Here is a 23,066-nt window from a genome sequence, read left to right on the forward strand (position 1 = left end):
TATAAGTGAAAAGACTGTATTCACCTTCAAGACATGGATATCATAGATAGCATTTTCTAAACTGTCTAATGAGGGAAACTTGACTCCCATCCCCTTCCATGAAGAAACTCAAGACTAGTGTTCTTCCAAAAATATCATGGGAAACACTGATTTTAAAAACACTTTATATATTATTTAATTTAGTTAGTTCTCCAAAGCATTTTTGCAAACCAAGTACAGCAAGTCAGATGAACGCCAGCTCCTAATTAAGGAAAGCAAAGTTTAAAATGATTCCACCCCCAATCCCCAAAAGGGAATAGTTTTGACTTGGAACCTGGCTTTCTGACACTAAGTTTTCACCACGACTAACTTCTTACTGAACAGAATATCTATTTGGAAAAATTTCTAAGTTCCTTTTCATTTTCCTATAATAGATGTTTGTTTCTTTTTTGCCTCTATTTTAGATACGTAAAAACCTAATCATTGGGCTTCATTTTTTGGAACATGCAGAAGATAACAAGATTACCTTAGAGCTGCAAAACATGTCTTATTTGAAGAAACAATTTCATGAAAATTGTTCATGCAATAAAATACAAGGAAATATTTGAAGAAATATAATAAACAAACAAATGAATTGACAGAAGTATAAACTAACCTTTCCCTACACACTTAAAGAAAAAATCAAATTTTGCAAATTGTTCTCTAGAGAAAGAAAAATTGGCTCCTTCATGATTTTTCTGAAAAAAAAAAAAAAATCACCAGTTTGCAAAATTTTCATTTTCCCACTCACACTTAGCAATATTATTCTCTGCTTTTCTATCATGATCATTTCTTCTCCACCTCCTGATCATCTTTCTAGACTAAGAGAACAAAGCTATTTACTTATAAGATATATATTTCTGGGGCACCTGGGTGGCTCAGTTGGTTAAGTGGCTGCCTTCGGCTCAGGTCATGGTGCCAGAGTCCTGGGATTGAGCTCCGCATCAGGCTCCCTGCTTAGCGGAGAACCTGCTTCTCTCTTTCCCTCTGCCCGCTGTTCTGCTTACTTCTGCACTCTCTCTATCCCTCTGTCAAATAAATAAATAAAATCTTAAAAAGATATATATATATATATATATACATATATATATATATTTCATCTTGCTCAATGAAGACAAATTGCCATATTTTTAGACAAATGATAAGGAATTGTTTATTATCTTATTGGCATGCTCTGCAATTCTGTATTCCCTGGGCTTCTTCAAGGTGACATAATTTATTCAATAAATATTTACTAAGGCCCTTCAGGGGCCAGGCATATGTTAAGGTATGTTTCAGCATGAGTCTAGGCTTTGAGTCAACCATGTTCTTTGTTATGATGAAACAATGTGTTTCAAGGTTCTCTACTTAGGGAATTCACCAGCAAGTTATTGGAACTGGTTTCTAGAAGATACACTTTACAACCTAGTGTGGCAATACTAATACTACTTTAGTAAGTATGTAACCTTTCCTATCTGCCAGGCACTGATAAGAGTTTCACAAAATTATCACATCTGAGTCTCACAACATCTCTACGAGGTTTTCCCGAGAAGGAAACTGAGGCTTAGACAGTGCAAGTAACTTATCCAAGCTCCCAAGAACTCTTAAATTAAAAGTCTGAGCTTTGAAACCAGGCATCTGATTCCAGCACTCATGTTCTTTAAATGCTGTCTTACACATCGCTTTAATTTTTTCTGTGGACTCAAATCCATTTAGGACTGGGGTCCTAACAGGGGTGCTTCAGGTGCTGTGCCACTTAAGCCTCCTCACTGTGATCTCACAACCCATCTCGGCATATTGTCTGGTTTTCTGAATGCTGCCTCTGGTCACTCTTCTCAGTGCTCCCTCTGCCTGTTATGACATCCATCTTGACAAGCTGCCTTGATGACTCCTTATTTTCCTGACTGGCAGGACTTCCCATACAGCTCATTCTATTTCTAAACCCATGTACCACCACCACATTGTAGTGGTGGGATGTTACCAAATCCCCTCTCGATTTTGAGGTTCCTCTGTCTTTAAAGGTATTGCCCTGACATATTCTCTGACTTCTTTTGCACCCAAAGCCCAATTTCCCCCACCCAGGATCCAGCTTTTGAGACAGCCTGTAACATATGGAACAATTAACAGCTATTCTACAAACTCTTGCCCCTCATCAAATACCACAATTTTCTAATTAGAGCCTAAAATTTAATGATTCATGCAAAAAGTTTTATAACAAAGTCCCTGAAAGTTTAGTACAGTATGTTATTTAAGACAATTTTGTCAAACGTTAACCTATTACTTGTAATGTTTTTACAACTATGCTAGGCATTGTGGAAACTGAACGAGGTGTTGCTGAGACCTTCATATTTTTTATAATCTAATTATGAAATAAGAAGTATTTGATAAGTAGTACTGCTTTATATGAAGACTAGAAACCATATGTAAACAGGAGATATGGAAGAGCGCATAATACAGTCAGAAAGGATTGATACATCTCAAAGATCAATCAAAGGTGGATAAACAAAGGAAACCAAGATGGGCATCCAGGCTTGGAATTAAAAGCTGACCAATGGCCAGAGGTTAAGAGTATGAAAAGAACAGTGACTTGAAGAGAAATGAAGGACTCAGTTGAACAGGAGTGATAAGGTCCAGCATGATTAATGCACAATGCTAAAAATGGATTTGATGAAATAAGAAAACTAAGCTAGGGAGGGACAGGATGGAAACCCACTAAAAACTCATCTGACTATGATCTTCAGGATGGACCAGGGGAAAAGGCAGGGTTAGCAAGATGATGAGAGTGGGGTCAGGGGAGTGGGGAACCAAACTATCAGAATATCACCCATTGCAGTAATCAAGTCATGAATTTATTATTATTATTTTTTAAAGATTTTATTTATTTATTTGACAGAGAGAGATCACAAGGAGGAAGAGAGGCAGGCAGAGAGAAAGAGGAGGAAGCAGGCTCCCTGCCGAACAGAGAGCCCGATGTGGGACTCAATCCCAGGACCCTGAGATCATGACTGGAGCCGAAGGCAGCGGCTTAACCCACTGAGCCACCCAGGCGCCCAAGTCATGAATTTAAAAGTCTGGTCAAGGGATGCCTAGGTGGGTCAGCTGGTTAAGTGTCTGCCTTCAGCTCAGGTCATGATCCCAGGGTCCTGGGATTGAGTCCCACACTGGGTTCCTTTTTCAGTGAGAAGCCTGCTTCTCCCTCTGCCTGCCACTCCTCCTGTTCTCTCTCTCTCTGATAAATAAGTAAATAATATCTAAAAAAAAAAAAAGAAAAAAAGTATGGTCTAGACTAGTGCCAACAGAAATGTTAAGGATGAAGCCAAGACAACAACATAGCAAGAAAGAAGAGGAACAGGGGTACTTTGTCACTACCAGCTGAAAATAGCAAATAGTCTCCAACAAGGTTTTTTTTTGCCTTTAGACATTTTTCTCTATAATATGCCATCTCCAGATGCTAATTTGATCATAACATTTTTTCAAAACATTTCAATAATTTACAATTACCCAAGCATAATACAATCCAATCAACTTGGCACAATATCTAAGGTTCTCTATGAACTCACATGAAAGCCATTTCCTGGTCTTACTGCACACTATGTCCCACCACAAGCAGTCTCCTAACCAAGTAGGCATACTCTTGGGGAACAGAAAGATTTCTATGAGATATGTGAACAGAGCATAGTTTTAGGAAAATCTGTTTTGTTTATATAGTTTCAAGAAAATCTGTTTTGTTTATATCTGTACCTTACTGCCTGGAACATGGTGGGCACTCAATAATATATGAGGAATGAATGAACGAATCAGACCAGTCTACAAATAACTGCTAATACAGAGCTGAAAATATCTGTGTAGTTCTCAAATTCTCCATCCCCATGTTTCCTTTCATAATAATTTTTCTTACTTTCTACGGATGCTTCTTACTCCAAATATTACTAGAATGCCTTGCCATGGGGAGAAAAAGAAAATTTGAAATACTGTGCCAGTCTGAAATGAATGATTCTAACATGGAAATCATTTCATCTGTAACTTAGTTTATAATTCACGCTTTCATCAAAATTAGAGATTTAATAGATTTATTAGCAGAGAGAGGGCTGAATGAGTTTCTGAAGATAAATGACTGTTTTTGTTTGTTTGGACTTTTAACTTGGCTCCTATTGTTTTTATTTTTTTATTTTATTTTATTTTTTTTTTAATTTTTTATTTTTATAAACATATATTTTTATCCCCAGGGGTACAGGTCTGTGAATCACCAGGTTTACACACTTCACAGCACTCACCAAATCACATACCCTCCCCAATGTCCATAATCCCACCCCCTTCTCCCAAACCCCCTCCCCCCGGCAACCCTCAGTTTGTTTTGTGAGATTAAGAGTCACTTATGGTTTGTCTCCCTCCCAATCCCATCTTGTTTCATTTATTCTTCTACCCACTTAAGCCTCCATGTTGCATCACCACTTCCTCATATCAGGGAGATCATATGATAGTTGTCTTTCTCTGCTTGACTTATTTCGCTAAGCATGATACGCTCTAGTTCCATCCATGTTGTTGCAAATGGCAAGATTTCATTTCTTTTGATGGCTGCATAGTATTCCATTGTGTATATATACCACATCTTCTTGATCCATTCATCTGTTGATGGACATCTAGGTTCTTTCCATAGTTTGGCTATTGTGGACATTGCTGCTATAAACATTCGGGTGCATGTGTCCCTTTGGATCACTACATTTGTATCTTTAGGGTAAATACCCAATAGTGCAATTGCTGGGTCATAGGGCAGTTCTATTTTCAACATTTTGAGGAACCTCCATGCTGTTTTCCAGAGTGGCTGCACCAGCTTGCATTCCCACCAACAGTGTAGGAGGGTTCCCCTTTCTCCGCATCCTCGCCAGCATCTGTCATTTCCTGACTTGTTGATTTTAGCCATTCTGACTGGTGTGAGGTGATATCTCATTGTGGTTTTGATTTGTATTTCCCTGATGCCGAGTGATATGGAGCACTTTTTCATGTGTCTGTTGGCCATCTGGATGTCTTCTTTGCAGAATGTCTGTTCATGTCTTCTGCCCATTTCTTGATTGGATTATTTGTTCTTTGGGTGTTGAGTTTGCTAAGTTCTTTATAGATTCTGGACACTAGTCCTTTATCTGATATGTCGTTTGCAAATATCTTCTCCCATTCTGTCAGTTGTCTTTTGATTTTGTTAACTGTTTCCTTTGCTGTGCAAAAGCTTTTGATCTTGATGAAATCCCAGTAGTTCATTTTTTCCCTTGCTTCCCTTGCCTTTTGCGTTGTTCCTAGGAAGATGTTGCTGCGGCAGAGGTCGAAGAGGTTGCTGCCCGTGTTCTCAAGGATTTTGATGGATTCCTTTCGTACATTGAGGTCCTTCATCCATTTTGAGTCTATTTTTGTGTGTGGTGTAAGGAAATGGTCCAATTTCATTTTTCTGCATGTGGCTGTCCAATTTTCCCAGCACCATTTATTGAAGAGGCTGTCTTTTTTCCATTGGACATTCTTTCCTGCTTTGTCGAAGATTAGTTGACTGTAGAGTTGAGGGTCTATTTCTGGGCTCTCTATTCTGTTCCATTGATCTATGTGTCTGTTTTTGTGCCAGTACCATGCTGTCTTGATGATGACAGCTTTGTAATAGAGCTTGAAGTCCGGAATTGTGATGCCACCAACGTTGGCTTTCTTTTTCAATATCCCTTTGGCTATTCGAGGTCTTTTCTGGTTCCATATAAATTTTAGAATTATTTGTTCCATTTCTTTGAAAAAGATGGATGGTACTTTGATAGGAATTGCATTAAATGTGTAGATTGCTTTAGGTAGCATAGACATTTTCACAATATTTATTCTTCCAATCCAGGAGCATGGAACATTTTTCCATTTCTTTGTGTCTTCCTCAATTTCTTTCATGAGTACTTTATAGTTTTCTGAGTATAGATTCTGTGTCTCTTTGGTTAGGTTTATTCCTAGGTATCTTATGGTTTTGGATGCAATTGTAAATGGGATTGACTCCTTAATATCTCTTTCTTCTGTCTTGCTGTTGGTGTAGAGAAATGCAACTATGAGCAACTCTACGGCAATAAATTTGACAATCTGGAAGAAATGGATGCATTCCTAGAAACATATAAACTACCACAACTGAACCAGGAAGAAATAGAAAGCCTGAACAGACCCATAACCAGTAAGGAGATTGAAACAGTCATTAAAAATCTCCAAACAAACAAAAGCCCAGGGCCAGACGGCTTCCCGGGGGAATTCTACCAAACATTTAAAGAAGAACTAATTCCTATTCTCCTGAAACTGTTCCAAAAAATAGAAATGGAAGGAAAACTTCCAAACTCATTTTATGAGGCCAGCATCACCTTGATCCCAAAACCAGACAAGGATCCCACCAAAAAAGAGAGCTATAGACCGATATCCTTGATGAACACAGATGCGAAAATACTCAACAAAATACTAGCCAATAGGATTCAACAGTACATTAAAAAGATTATTCACCACGACCAAGTGGGATTTATTCCAGGGCTGCAAGGTTGGTTCAACATCCGCAAATCAGTCAATGTGATACAACACATCAATAAAAGTAAGAACAAGAACCATATGATACTCTCAATAGATGCTGAAAAAGCATTTGACAAAGTACAACATCCCTTCCTGATCAAAACTCTTCAAAGTGTAGGGATAGAGGGCACATACCTCAATATCATCAAAGCCATCTATGAAAAACCCACCGCAAATATCATTCTCAATGGAGAAAAACTGAAAGCTTTTCCGCTAAGGTCAGGAACACGGCAGGGATGTCCATTATCACCACTGCTATTCAACATCGTACTAGAGGTCCTAGCCTCAGCAATCAGACAACAAAAGGAAATTAAAGGCATCCAAATCGGCAAAGAAGAAGTCAAATTATCACTCTTCGCAGATGATATGATACTATATGTGGAAAACCCAAAAGAATGCACTCCAAAACTGCTAGAACTTATACAGGAATTCAGTAAAGTGTCAGGATATAAAATCAATGCACAGAAATCAGTTGCATGGCTCCTATTGTTTTTAAAAAAGAAAGAAAATGGTTGCTGAATTCTAATTCAAACAAGTAATATTCACACGCCAATTTATGAACTAAATTAAAAAAATCAATCTCAATAGTGTATTTTCAGTAACATTGTATTTTTTATGTTTAATAAGTATAGATAAAATTTTAAGGATAAAGTTTTTATTAATAATTGTAATGATAGCTGAACTCAAAAGAATGTTTTAAACACTTATTAAAGTGTTATAATCAAGAAATTTAAAATATATACTTTTTTTACTGTAAATAATTAGGAAAGGGGACCAATAAAAGGCTTTCAAGTATAAAAACACATTACATTAGAACACAATTTTGCGGGAAATGTGTAATATATTCAAAGAAAACAAGGAATATTGTGAATCATATTGTTAAAGAAGAGCCCATTCATATATTTTCTTAAATGGTTAAGTATATCAAATGTCTATGACAATTAGATTCAAATGCACACTTGGAAAGGAGTGATATAATGGCTTTATTTTAAAATATTAGTATTTTTAATATAGTACAAAATTAAAACTCTTTAAGTGAGAAAATAGTTCTAGTTGTCATCTTAAAAATATACAACCCAGGTACAAGGTACAAAGTTTTTCAGAATTCTTTTTGAAGAAAAAATGCAGAAAATGTTTGAAAGCTACTCTTCTAAAATGATCTAAATTTTTTCTACTCATTTTTCATAGAATATTTATTTTACTAAGGTAGCCCCTCAGCCTAATAATTCTTTCCAACATTTCTTTGGTTATCAAAACCCATGAATCTTTCAAGACTTCACCAATGCCATATTTCTCTTGGAACTGATTCCAGCATCCTGGCCTCAGTCATAATCCATGATTCCTTTCACTATTCTTCCATAACTATCCTGACTTGTAGTTACTTGTACCTGACTGCCCAGATAGATGATAAACGTCTTGAAAGGTTTCATTCATTTTTACATGGCCCAGAGGCTCGGTACATCGTCTTGTATGAATGAAGCAAGAAAGTACTTATTACTTAAAGCAGATATCGTTGATTGACTTTATATTTTTATTAATTGAGGAGGAGGGTTCTTGCCTTAGCAATTGGAAGAATGAAAGCAAAACAAAATTAGGGAGAGAGTATCTTGCAGGGAAAGACATCCTCATGTCTTTGGTTTTGGGTTGGCTGGTATGGGCTGAGAATTGCCCAGCAAAGTGGAGAGGTCCTAACGTCAAAACTATGAGACTCAAGCGCCTCCAAGATAAATTAAGGAATGACCTGGGAAGGGATGAGGGAAGATGCCTTTAAAGTGGAAGACCTAGGGGCGCCTCGGTGACTCAGTGGGTTAAACCACTGCCTTCGGCTCAGGTCATGATCTCAGAGTCCTGGGATCGAGCCCCACATAGGGCTCTCTGCACAGCAGTGAGCCTGCTTCCTCCTCTCTCTCTGCCTGCCTCTCTGACTGCTTGTGATCTCTGTCTGTCAAATAAATAAATAAATAAATCTTAAAAAAAAAAAAAAGTGGAAGACCTCACTCTGGGAATGAGTCCCACATTAACATAGGCCAGTTTGCTAAAAGAAAGGAGAAGTTCAGGAAGAAGGCTGGAGGAACTAGCAGGGAAGGAGAAAAGGGATCTTGTAAATGCGGGAGAAACAAAGCGACCAATGCCTCACGAGGACTGAGATTCGTCAAGTTGGATAAAAACTGAAAAAAGCCAAAGGGTGCTAGGTGGACAGAAGGAGGAAACAAGGGGATGGCAAAAGGACCTTGCATTTCCTTTAAGAAAGGTGTGGAAACCAAAGACAAGGGAGTGTACGAACAAGAATGGAAAGACGAAGAGAGCGCACACCTAAAGTGTATGGAAGGGAGAACTGGATGCCCCTGTGCAGGGCAGCCTGGACAATCGAGACCATATTTGATTGTTGCTACTGCTTTGCTTTTGAGTGAAGAGGGACTTGAATGGGAAGAGGAGTGCCTCACAACAGAAAAACTGGACTAATAGAGGTAATTTTGGAGGTAAGTGTAAGGGGATCCATTTAGTTTACGGCTTATAAAATTCTTCTGTATTTTTTTCTATATTGTGTATTCTATATTCAGTTCTTTTTAAAATCCAAAATGCATTCACACATTGTAAACAGAACTGCTCGTGTTGTAATTCTGACCAAACAAGTCTGTGTTAGGAAAGTATATTAGATCTACCAATATTATTTAAAGTTTAAATTTCTAAGTTTTGTAAGATAGAGTTGCCATCTCCTTGTAAAACATCAGTTTTCTGTGATATCCCTAATCATAAAACAACAATCTTCTTATTCTTACTTTGCTGACATGAATAGAAAAAAAAAAATTCAAATTTGCTACCTTTTTTTAAATCAAGACACAACTTTTAAAATAATAACACAAGTAGGATTCCTTGAGGATTTTATGAAATATTTAACATCTACATTAATTAACATTCTACTGAAACATAATAATAATGAGGTATTTACATCTAATGAAAACAGGCTATTCTAAATGATAAAAGTAAGCTATGCCATAAGATTCACACTTGCCTTAATTTTTCAACTACTCAAAAATATCTGCAGAGCTTAGTTTTGTAATGACTGAATCAGATTTTGGAAAGCCCTGACCTGGGTTATATAGCAAAGAGAAAAAGGACAAAGAAAGAATTCTACTGTTTCACATATTCCTTATTTACACAATTCTGAAGCCCTCCATAAGCAAAGGTACTTTTCTACAAATAACAGAAACAAATCAGAATTTGACCAGAGGACTAGGAGAGCTTTATGAGCAAGGACTTCTGCCATTAGTCACTTCAGGTCATATGGCCGCTTCTGGAGAACCAGGAGGAAGAGGACAGGGTAGAACTCGTGAAACTCCAGGCACAGCCATAAACTAGGACTCCAGCTTTTGTAAGTAAGGGACCACAAGGCAGAGGATACCAAATGTTTCTAGGAATCACTTTTATATTCAGAGGGACAGATTCTGTTCTCAAGAGTAGTAAAAAAAAAAAAAACAAAACCTTGCTCATCATCTAGTTGACTTCAATCATGGTACTTTTGCTGAACATGTAAGTTAGTGAGTCAGAATTCTAACCTCCACTCTCCATCCCTGTTACCACTTTGTGTTTTCAGGTCCTAAAAGATGAATTCTTACTTTTGATAAGAAATAGAAAATGAGGCAATGGAGGGCTTTCAAAGAACTAACCCATTAACCATAGTTAATCCTTCTTAACTAACCAATCAACCAATTAACCATTAGTAGCAAATGCAGACTACACTTCTGCTACCTGGTTGGATACTAGTAGGCCATTTTATGTGACAGGATGGTGTTTCTGTACAATTTTAATTCAACAAATATTTGCTAAACATCTGATATATGCCAGGAACAATTTCTGGTATTTGGGATATATCAGTAAACAAAAGAATGATATCTACCCCCACTCCCGAAGTGTATATTCTTGTGAAGGGGCTGGGGATGGGGAAATACACAACAAATACAATAAATGAAATTCTGTAATAGGGAACAAGGTGATAAGTGCTATAGAAGAAAAAAACAAAGATCAGAGTAGGAGGGATGAGGCGTAGGGATGGGAGAGGGTTTGAGTGAACTGTAGCTTTCAATAAGGTAAGAAGGGTACTTATACAGTATATTTGAGCAAGACTCAAAGGAAGTGAGCTTGAACTTCACTGTCTCTGGATATTGAATTATAATCTTTCCTGAGAGGCTGATAAATCAGACAATGGTTAAAGGGTTAAAACATTTTCTTTCATTAGTTTCAGTTGGGAGATAGGATGAGTCCCCTAATTTTGAGGAACAAATTTTAAAACAATTGGCAACTTTATGACAAAATATGAACCTCTGAATCCCATATATGCATATAATGAAGCCAAACCTTAGTAATTGGAATCACTTAGCTATACCTTCAGTCAGATGTTTGCAACTTATTTTTCTGTTGAATTTTCAATCACGTGTTACGTTGCAAACATCTGACTGAAGGTATAGCCATGTGATTCAAATGAAGACCCATGGCAACGGGCAGCTCTTTCTGTCCATGCTTTCATAAAACCACCTTAAAAAAAAAAAAATAAGACCCATGAGAACAAGGATCTTTGTGTCTTGTCCCCACTGTATTCACTAGACCCAGGACAGTGCGTAGCTGATGACAGGTACTCTATCAATATGAGTTTGATGAAGAAAGTGAATGGTTAGGGACAGAGGGGATGAGTGATAAGCGAAGACTTTTGAGATTCCAGGCCATAATATGAGAACGGGTCAAACTCTTTACATGCTCAAGGGGCAGAATTTGACTTTTAACCCAAACAAACTTTTTTTTAAGACCATAATGAAAATTTTCCCAAATGTATGTTTCTTGTATCTGAGTTGCTGATTGCACCTATTCTTTTAGAAGAGGAGCTGGGAGGCAGTTTAGGCTCAGGCATATCTTATTTTTCTATCTCACTATAGAGTCCTCAGCTGATACCAACTGACAGGCTTGGGAGAACCAATTACAGGGCTTAGATACAGAGAATTAGACCTCCAACATCTATCCAAGCATTCTATGCCACTGCAAAAACAGGTACAATGACAGAGCATGTTAACCAGGAAGCTTCTCTCTCTCACGTCTGGTTAGCAAGAATAAATGCCTCTGTACATATGCCAGTCTGGAGGTTGGTATGTTGCAAAGGATCTGCCTTCAGGACACCACTTGGGAGTGGAGACTGGGAGAGCAGGGGCCAGGTTTGGCAAGATGTCATTTACAGCTCAATGTTGCCAAGTTAAGAATTTTCTAAAAAATCTTTTTTGGTAACCGATTAGCAAGCACTACACTATGAATGTATGTAAGTGGCACCTTCAGAGCCTAGTTATCATCTTTCCCAGAAAAACAGAGAACACTGTGGTAGCTCTCTGTGTTGCACAGTTGTCCAAAAGCACAAAAACACCGTCTTTAGAAATTCTGAGTCCCAGAAAATTCTGTGTTATTTTTCTATGTGTAACAGGCATTATTTTTGGTTGTCTGTACACATGAGCTCCTTTGGGGCAGAAATTGCATCTTTCTCCATTTTTTATTGTATGAAATTCAATAAATGGCAGTTCAATGAAACAATAAGTGAAGAAATCCAATCTGTTTTGCTTTGTTGGCCATGTTCAAATGTAAATTACTCAATAAAGCTATGAATTAAAAATTATGACCAGCTTGCACAACAAGTAGAGAATTACGGTGGTTATATAAAATATGGGCATTTATCAATGGTCTAATTGTCTAGACTGAATAGCTAGGTCAACTACATTGAGCAAACAGTTGCTCAATTTCCTTTCAGTCTGTGGAAAAAGTTTTAATGGTTACAAAAATTATATATACCGCATAATAACCTTGACTAGCATATTCTGGCTTGAAAAGGGGATTACTGTTAATGAAAGGAGTTAAGTAACATGCTCAGTATTAAGGGAAAGGCTTATAGTGAGAGACAAAAAGGACATTAATAATACCAAGACGATCTGATTTTCAGGCATACACTACTCATTTACCTGATATGCTGACAGTTACATACTGAATTCATGTAATTATCACAGCATAAAGGAGGGATGTTTATGAAGGCAAGGTCATTTATAATGTAAAACAAAATGGTCTCAGCATGCCCCCCATGAGCAAATGCTGAAACATTACCAATTTAATGAGCATTAATAATATATTAAAACCCAGAATTAAGTACATAGAAAAGAACAACTCCTGCCCAGACTTTGGAGAGATACTACCCAGGCAATAGTTTGATGCTTGAGCTGCCTTTCCAGTTATTTTAAAGTGTACCCCCAAAATCTATACCACAGATATCTGGAGAACTTTTCTTTGTTCTGTGCAAGTTGAGGGAGTGTTTTAGAGACTCCAAATGAAAAACAAAGAAGTACCTGTAAAATTGCAACCTCATTACGCAGCTGGCTTTCTTGTTTGGTTGGAAATCTTAATTTGTCAATGATTTTAATAGCTACATCTCTTCCTGTTTTACGATGCTTTCCTTTAAAATAGAAAGGGAAAGATATAAGCATAATGTTATTAAATATCACCTATATTAAAGAACACCAGAATTTACAAGGACAATTTTGGGAAATACAAAAATGTTTCATTGAATACATTAGGATTTCTAACGAGCAATGACTTATATCCATCAAGATTTCATTTCTTAGCTCCATTATTCTAAATCAAATATGTACTATAAAATTAGCCACAGTTTAGAACACAAAAGTGGGACATTAAAAGCTATACATATCAACAGCCTGATATTTTCTCACAAAAATATATGTTTTAGAAACAGGATATCAAGCTACTTAATACACACAATCTTATACCTCCAGCAAAATGCTCTCCTTAAGAAATTATAATTTTAAAGTCCTGATAAACTAATGCATGTCGTAAAGGAAAGAATAAAAGTTTTTGGCTCTCACTTACTAGCTTGGTGACCCTGAGTTTTAGGTTCCTCATCTTCAGTGGAGGGGTTGTTGTGACCTTTAGGTGAGTTAAGATACTTGAGTGCACTCAGTGCCCAGATAATAATAGAAACTCAAAAAACCTTCATCATCATCACTGTCATCACAAAGACAGGTCTTTTAGATAAATTACAACCCACTGAAGCCTCACAACAAACCTCCAGGGAATCTATAAGGCACCCTCAAGCTCTTGACTCCTATACTACTACACTGTATTAGTATAAAATATAGCAGTGTTGGGGCGCCTGGGTGGTTCAGTTGGTTAAGAGACTGCCTTTGGCTCAGGTCATGATCCTGGAATCCTGGGATTGAGTCCCGCATCAGTGTCCCTGCTCTCTCTCTGTTTCTCTCTCTCAAATAAATAAATAAAATCTTTAGAATATAGTAGTGTTAAATAAGTATGGAAATGACCTAATTATTCAAGTTTTTTTCATATACAAACTAACCTGAAATTCCATTATATCAACCATTTATTGTAAATCTAATTTCCCCCTATTCTCCACTCTCACTCTTCCTTCTGACTCCTTCCAGACTCTTGCTGACTTCCCTCTGACTCCTCTTTCCTTTACTACCAGATTGTCCTGTTTTCCCATTCTCTACTTCCTCAACATCACTTACTCTTTGACGCACTGCATGCCATCTCTATTCCTACTCAGTCATTTTATTCTTTACTCTCTTCAAGGGTCAGAGCTTCTTGCCTCCACTCCTCTGTCGTGATATAGAGTACTTGACCTCTCTTTTGACGGCAGTTCTCATCTGCTTCATCCCTTACCTGTCTGGTCTTCACTTTTAAGTTTCCTTGTGGAGGCCTTTTGCTGGGCCTGCTCCTTCAGTATTGGGTATTACAAATTATCTGGCACCTGCTGGTCCCTCTTGACCTCATTTCTCACCCCTACATGATGTGCAGTTATGTATATTTACTGCGTTCTTTCTTTTTAAGATTTTATTTGTCAGAGAGAGCATGAGAACACAAGCAGGGGGAGCAGCAGCAGGCAGAGGGAGCAGCAGGCTCCCCGCTGAGCAGCAAGCCTGACGTGGGGCTTGATCCCAGGACCCTGGGATCATGACCTGAGCCGAAGGTAGACACTTAACCGACTGAGCCACCCAGGTGTCCCTATTTACTATGTTCTGTATGTCACATGACTTTTTTTTTTTTTTTTTTTGCAAGCAGTGATTACACTGTACAGCACTGTTACACTGATATGCATTAACAAAAACCACAGTGTCTGCCGACTCATTGGTGGGTTTTCCATAAAAAATATCATTTCAGCATTTTATAAGAATCAAAATTATTTTTTATTTTTTTATTTCTTTAATGTGAACTCCATACCCAGTGTGGGTCTCAGAGTCACTACCCCAAGATCAAGAGTTGCATGTTCAACTGACTGGGCCAGTCAAGTACAGCGCAGATCACTTTTTAGAACAGAATATAACTTAATCAGTTTTTAACTAAAAAAGCACATATTATACTAACAGAAATAATAATGAGTGAGACACTGTGATTATTTCAGAAACCTCCCACCTCACAAAAAAGATAATTTTTTTAACTGGTTATACCCAGGAACTGAAAATTGAGGGCTCAGTTTATAGTAGAGATAAAGCATAAATATTAAATGTTTCTTAAAGACTTGAAAAATATAACTGAACTGGCTAGAATCTGTAATAGCAGAGGGTTAATAATAATTTCACCAGATAGCCTGACAATAAGGAAAATGGTAAAAATCTAGTATTTCATTTCAAAAATTTAAAAAATGACAAGCTTAATGAAATACATTCTCATGGATATTAGAATTAAAAGATTATTCCTCTAGTTATGTGAATCTATTTCTGTAGAGTTCTGATTAAATATGCTAAAAGAAAATGGAACTAATTTCTTTTGAATTATGACTTCCTTGCTTCTCAATATTTTGTCTAAGTAAGCCAATATTTAATCAGTATTATGTGTAGACTTTGTCAATAGTTAAGCAAAAGAAGTTTTTTAGGAGTAGAAAAACTTCTCTTACAAGACAGAAATACCGAGTTTTTCAGATAGTGACTATCTCAAGAGAAATTTCTGAAAAGGTAAAACATGGAAAGATATACATACAAAAATATATATACACAGGTCTTGTCTTTTTTTTCTTGGAGATATTACTGTTAAATACAAGTAGCTTAATACTTAAATACAAGTAGCTAAAATTCCAAGTTAATAAAAATACTAGTGAACTAACCTACCTCCATAAACAATCCCAAATTGTCCAGAACCCAGTACTTCATCAGGAAAAATCTGATATACTGTGCTGATGTCCTACAGGTGCAAGTCCAATGAAAAATAAAGATGAAGTGGAACAAAATATTAGCCCTGATAAATTACATAATTCTATTATATATATTACTAATATTACTAGATATTTTAAGGTAAACGATAAGATTGTAAATGCTAGATGAAATGTACAGCTTCACTACAGAAATCAAAGCACATTCTTCAATTAATTAAATAGGTAATGTTTTTGCAAACTATTTGGTTCTTAAGCAGCAGAGGTTTTGTAATGTTCAGTCAAATGTTTTAGTGCAGAGAAAAAGACTTGAAACTATACTAGGCTACTTACTCTAAGTATTCAAAAAAGGATTTGCTAGTGGGGATGGTTATTTAGAAATTTCAGTTGAAATAATCATAGGTCCCTGTCACATGTCTGTGTGAGTCCTGATTCCAATCACTTCACTCTTTATGGCTAGGCTGGTAGGATGCTTCTTTATCAACCATTCATCCCCAGGTGGATTAAATGCAAGGGGCTGAATCACTGGGAGTTGGAGACACCACAAAGGAATGGCAATCCATTGTGATACTCTCGTCCGTGAGGTAGCTATTTTTACTATATTTTACTACTTTTGGAGGCCAAAGGATCCAAATGTCTAGTCTTTTCTCTTTGAAATAATAATTGCTAAAGAAAGCATTAGGTTTTAACATCTCACAGCCTCTGATTTGATGATTACAGTCATGAAAACACAAATAATGCTTTTCACTTTATATATTCCTATTTTATCATACTGAATTTCCTCCCATCCCCTGCTCTTAGTCTTTGTCCTTTCAGAAAGTCCTTCAACATCAAATCCTACCCTCTTCATCTCCTACCCACTTTTATCTTTTCCTTTGTTCCTCTTCCTATAAAACAACTCCCAGCTGTCTCTATTTTGTTACCCCTTCAGAATAACCAGGGGGTGAATTCAAGGTTGTCTAGAGACAAGAAAACAAATTAATACTGTTCAGTATTTTGAGTACCAGCTGTTCCATATGAAAAATCATATGGCTCAATGGCCCACTCCAAATTTTGAGTGGATTAACAGTGGCTCGACAGGATGGAATGACCTGACAGGTATCTAGAATTTACCAGGAGGCTTACAGATTAACCTTCATTTCCCAAAGTCTTCTCTGGCTGAGCAAGAGCAACAGGAATGCAACTGTTTACAAATATATTTCAAGATTAACAGCATAAGACCACAACTAACCTTCACCACGAGGTTTTCCTAATTCTCTTCAATTTGGCTTTGGTTTTCGGTTTACTTTATGCCATTAGCAAAGGATGCAAAGCTATAACTAGTGATGAATAGCTTCATGGATTTTAGTCTTCAAAAAGTAAACCCACATCAGGGAAAGTAAGTCTATAAACGTTTTGCTTTTGATCATAGGTATAGCAGGGAAAATAGAGCAAAAGGTCTGAGTCAAAGGACAGGATAGGAAAGGCTCTATTATATTTTGGCTCCCTGCCATGACAAAATTTAATATGTTATCTCATGTCTATAATTTTTCAAAAACTGAGTTGAAAGGATGGAGTTATGGTGCACAGCCAACTAGGGTGTTGGAATATGGACCCATAAAATCTGATGATTTATGCAGTTTTTGGAGGTCTTGATATGCACGAGTGACTCTAAAAGAATTTGCAACTCCTTGTCATAAGACAGTACTCCTAAGTAGCAATCGAAAAACGAGAATAAGGGCATATTTAAGTTACTTGTGCAGCTCAAAGAATTAATTTTGTTTGGTATTGTGTTATATCAACCATTAAAATTCTAATACTGAGGTGGGCAAATGTGGGAAAAATCAGTCACTGCATTATAATTGTTTATCCGAGATGAATAATAGGTATTTCGCTCTCCACACTACGTGATATAGAAAACCACTTAAAAAATCTATATAATGTAATGTTTCTAAAATCTTACGAAGAAAAATTTCCTAATAGACCCTACTTTACTTTCTAGAAAATACTGAAAATTAAAATGTTAGATAAATAAACATGTATGTTAGGATACTCTTATTTTCCAATAAAGAATCACATTACCAAGTTTTATATAAGTAGATACACACTCACCACATTTTCTTGAATCTGGCAATTTGATACCGAAATACTCACAGAAATATCTCCTGGAAATATATGTTAAAAAATACACAAAAGAAGTAAGAGAAGTAACAGCAAAGTGACCAGATAGATGTTTACTAATCAAGTTGCAGGGCTATTTTTAAATCACAGCAATTAAATGTTTATAGGAAAATGTTCATTGGAACCTTTCTTTCCTTTTATAATTACAGATTTACTCTGTGCTTGTCTTTGAAAAATAATATTTTGTCAGCTTAGAGTCTGGAGTCCTGAAGCTTTGGGTTAAATGCTGACTACTGCTTCACAACTCTGGTAAAGCTGAGACAACTTAATCTCTCTAGGGCCTGATTTCCTCACCTGTAACACAGGCAAAATCATTAATGTCCACCTGCCAGGGTTGTTTTAGGTATTAAAATAAAGACCTCACATAAAATGTTTAGCACCCAAATAAACATATATAACTTATTAATACATATATTGGTTTATACATCAATTAAAAAGTTATAATCATTCACCAAATAACTTACTGAGATATGAAAAACAGGTTTTCCCCCCCATAGGCTTCATTATTAAGAGCCATTATGAAATATAAAAATTAAACATTTTTACATAGATATTCCTTTAAAATACCTTTTTAAAATTCATCCTCAACACTTGATTATGGTTGCATTTTGGTAAAATCTGTCTCATTCTATTAATTTACTAACAGAGATTTCTTCCTAGGATACAATTATCAAGTATTTTCAAGTACTCTGCACAGAGTACCATGTTGGGGGTTTTGAGGGAACATGTTAACTCAGATTTACAAAGAACAAGACTGGCATTCCAGATCAAACACAAGCCGACTAGATTACTTGTTCTCTTATGACCAATAGCTCTAGGTTTCTGCTGTCGCCTAATATATAGGGTTTACTTGAATTTGTTCAATGTTCAAACATGAATTTGTTAAACTGTTCATATAAAATAAGGAAAACAATAACTTAGGATAATTTAATGAAATACCTTAGTAGGGGGGGCAGCTTCTACATAAGAAACCCTATGTTCCCCAATAAACTAAGTCAGCCCCAAAGAGGCTCTCTTCAACTGTCCTCCAGATATGAAACTAGAGCAGACTCACTGTGCGAGTTGGTTCCCGAACCTACAGTCGAGCCCTTGGGAATGACGGGCATGAGGGCATGCTGGATCGCCATCTCCCACATCCTGGCCACATCCGCACCAACGCCACTGGTGAGGACGCTGCTATTTGGTGGTGGACTGGAAGGATTGACCACGTTTTCTCCCACATAATACACTACATTGGCTGTAGTGATCTCAAAACAATGAGGATTGGCCCCATTAGGAATTAAATCTGAAGGTTTTGCCGGTTCCAGTGATAAAATTTCTGATAAAGGAATTTCCTGTGGATGAAAGAGTGTACTAACTGCAGTTTATCAAAAGCCTATAAATGTTCAAATAAAATTCATGCTAGGCACATGTGACAAATGACATAACAAATAGCCATTGTTCATATAAAACAGTTTTATTAAACACAGAATACTGTTAAGCAAATTTCAAAAATACCTTTACTAGGGGAAACTTTATCATCTCCTCTTGCCAGAAAAATTCAAGGGCCTTTTTTACTATTCATGTGGCAAGAAAAAGTACAAATAGGAATGATGACTTTGAACCTGCATTAAGATCTACGAATACAAATGATTAATTTTTATAACTTTGAGATAGAATCACAACACTTTTGAAATGCATTTGGATATGCATGGCTGCTGCTAAGCTTTAACTATCCTTTTAGGCCCTGAAAATGAATCATATAATTTGATTCAATAGATGTTAATATAATAGTATAGCCAAATGAATAGTTTGAGTGAGGTAGACCACAGAGATTGGTTTTAAAACCAACTGCTTTTAAAAGACAATTTTGTTAATAAAAAAAATTAATCACCACATTGTCTACCCAGAGGTATGGAGTGACTAAGAAATAATAACTTTTAAAGTAAAGTTTTTCATTTAAAATTTAATGAGGTTTCCTTTTCCTGTTAGAGCTGTGTAGACACTGTGAGTCACGTCAGCTATGGCTGAGGCTGCATTAATTGTGAGGGAGTGAGTATATACTGTTTTCACTATGAACTTCTTTTGGAACCATGTTTTACTGGGTGATACATTATGTGACATCTGTATTATTTCACATAGAGAGACAAAATGGAAACTGCAGCCAAATTTTTCTCTAAAGGAAAGTATTCCTTATGCATATTGGCAATGCATGGAGATATCATACAATGTTTCTTAACCCCCTATGGAAGACTACAGATGAACAAAAAAACTGGATGTAGTCGATTTCAAGAATTTTCTTGTAGCTAATCTGCTGGACCTTGAATATTCTAGTTAAGATACACATATCTAACAAACTCTATTAAACTTCCTCTTCTCCACCACCATTCCGTGGAGCCAGAAGCACTTCTCAAGGAAATTTGAAATTCACAGTTGACTAACTTGGGGTCACAACTGGATTCCCCCCAAAGTACATAAACTACATGAAAAAAAAAATGTGTAACAAGCACAAAACAGTCACATCTGTTTGACGTATTTTGTATTCCTAACATCCTACATTCCCAAAAAGACAAGAGGAAGCAGGAGACGTCAGTTAAGGCACGAACCATCCTTACCTTGTAGTACCTACTTCCAGTGTCATTCTGAAAGAGGGTAATACATTTGCTATCCAATCTCCAATAGTGCCGTTTCCGCTGAAACAGAAGTGAGATTTAGGATCTTTTAAAAATTTTTTAAATACCCAGGATTAAATAAACACCCAAGAATGATAAAACCAAAACATTTTCCCAATGGAGACATAAGATCTGATGGTGGGAAGCTCACAGGCTCTAGACCAGGAAGACTCACACTGAATTTTAGACTCCAGAAGATGACTATTTAGCAACTGTGTGGTTACGTTTCTGCTTCCACTTCTACATCAGAGTTAGGAGTAATAAATGAAGTAATATATTTGTACTCAGTGTAGTGCCTGGCACTTAATGCATGCATAGTAAATATTTCTGGTTTCTTTCTTTCTTTTTTTTTAAAGAATTTATTTATTTATTTGACAGAAATCACAAGGAGACAGAGAGAGGGAGAAGCAGGCTCCCTGCTGAGCAGAGCGCCTGATGCGGGACTCAATCCCAGGACCCTGAGATCATGACCTGAGCTGAAGGCAGAGGCTTAAACCTCTGAGCCATCCAGGCTCCCCCCAGTATTTCTGGTTCCTTAAAGACGTATTCATTTTAGAGAGAGCAAGCATGCAGAGGTAGGGACAGAGAGAAACTGATGGAGAATGAAGAGCCCAAGGAGCTTGATCTCCTGACCCTGAGATCACCTAAGCCAAAACTCAGAATAGGATGCTTAACCTACTACTCCACTCAGGTACCTTTCTATTTTAAAATATTTCTATTTCTATATATTCTAATATTTCTATTTAAAATATTTCTATTTTAGGGGCACCTGGGTGGCTCAGTGGGTTAAAGTCTCTGCCTTCAGCTCAGGTCATGATACCAGGGTCCTGGGATTGAGCCCCGCATCAGGCGCTCTGCTCAGCAGGGAGCCTGCTTCCCTTCTTCTCTCTCTCTCTTTCTCTCTCTCTCTGCCTGCCTCTCTGACTATTTGTGATCTCTGTCAAATAAATAAAAATAAAATCTTTAAAAAAATAAATAAAATATTTCTATTTTAAAATTTATTTGACTGCGTGAAGAACTAAAGGTAAACTTGTAGTTCTTAATATAATAAAAAAGGTTAGATAGAAAAGATGTAAAATTTACGTATACTCGTTATTTCAGAACATAGGGAATACCATGTTTATCTAGTCAAGTATTCTGGCCTTCATTAGAAATGGAAGAATTCTGAATTTTACAGAAGAACTAAAAAATATTTCATTGGATGTCAAGTCTGACTCCATGACATCAACATAGCAAAGTCAGGGAAAGGCATCAAGCTCTATGTTCTCTTAAGTCCACTACAGATCTAAACTTCCATGATCTGATGATGAGGTTCTTTCAGTCTAGGGATATGCTCCATAATTTTAGGGTGTGTGTGTATGTGTGTGTGTGTGTGTGTGTGTGTTGTGTCTCTGTCTGTGTCTATGTGTGTATGTTTATGTATATTCATCTTTTTAGAATAGGAAGCCCTAGCAGTTTTCTTGGTCTCAACCACAACTAATCTTAGATTGGTCAAATATATTAGATATGTTTTAAATACCATATGTATGCCATGTCTAGGAAGAACTAGAAGATGATATTCAATTGGATCCTATAGTAAGTCATATAAATCTCTCTTCAGCAGAGAACACTGTTATTATAGATAGAGTAATTATGTTATGGGTGTCTATCTACCTAAAGAAATGTTAGTGATCCTATAGATAGGAGGTGAGGAGGAAAACAATACCAGTAACTGAGAAAGATGCTTATCACCAAATGTCAGTAAATTAAAAAAAATGATGATTTTTTTTCTCTCTTACACATATGCACAATCTTATTCATCACCTATTAGAAAAATCTGGAGTAGTGAACACCTCAGACTACATTTTAAAATTTAAAATATATGTCTTTTATCAAATAAAATACAGAACTACTGTATTCCCAAATAGGTCAGTTTTTAAGTGAACACTTAGGGATTTAAAAGTATATTAACAGTTATCGTTGTTTTTTCTCTCCCTAAAATGTAGTAGTTTTTTTTAAAATTCTGAATCACAAAGGAGCATTCTGAAAGCACATGCTGTCATTTCCATGACTGCTATAAAATGACAGGCAGACATTCAAGTTGTTTGGAGATCATCTCAAGTAACAGAGGTAAATGACTTTGTTTCTCTGAGATTGCTGTCTACATTTCTTCTAACTCAGTTGCTTGCTTAACTACATCTGACACCTAGAGACTGTTAATGTGTTCTACCTGATCCTCCACCATGCCTAAACACAGCTTTGCTCCTGGTAACTCAAGTCTCCCGTGGTCTTGACAAGGCATTAGCAATTCTTCTAATGAAAGCTAGGGAGCCACGAGTCAGCTGTGGGCTGTAGATCTTACCAGGGTGTCCTTGCTGGTGTAGTGGACCATCCACCCTTCTTTCAATACTGTGCTGCTTTTCCTCTTCGTGTGTTTGACAGACTGCACGACTCTCATGAGCGGGATATTGTTGCTTGTTGATGGACTTGCAAAGTCAAAATATTTTGGGAGAGAAATGTTT

At 36.7% G+C, this 23,066-nt stretch overlaps 1 protein-coding gene across 2 annotated transcripts in view; it reads right to left on the reverse strand.

Moving 5' to 3' along the window:
• Positions 1 to 23,066, reverse strand: part of PRKD1 (protein kinase D1) — a 332,420-nt gene that overhangs the window by 32,606 nt on the left and 276,748 nt on the right. For both annotated transcript variants that reach the window (XM_059373029.1, XM_059373028.1), the window contains 6 exons: positions 22,907 to 23,030; positions 20,509 to 20,586; positions 18,969 to 19,248; positions 17,846 to 17,898; positions 15,714 to 15,786; positions 12,924 to 13,030 (listed from right to left, as the gene is read on the reverse strand). In XM_059373029.1, the coding sequence (XP_059229012.1) occupies positions 12,924 to 13,030; positions 15,714 to 15,786; positions 17,846 to 17,898; positions 18,969 to 19,248; positions 20,509 to 20,586; positions 22,907 to 23,030 (715 nt within the window). The remainder of the gene's footprint in view (positions 1 to 12,923; positions 13,031 to 15,713; positions 15,787 to 17,845; positions 17,899 to 18,968; positions 19,249 to 20,508; positions 20,587 to 22,906; positions 23,031 to 23,066) is intronic.

This window comes from Mustela nigripes, chromosome 13 (assembly GCF_022355385.1).
Source record: "Mustela nigripes isolate SB6536 chromosome 13, MUSNIG.SB6536, whole genome shotgun sequence".
Taxonomy (NCBI): Eukaryota; Metazoa; Chordata; class Mammalia; order Carnivora; family Mustelidae; genus Mustela; species Mustela nigripes.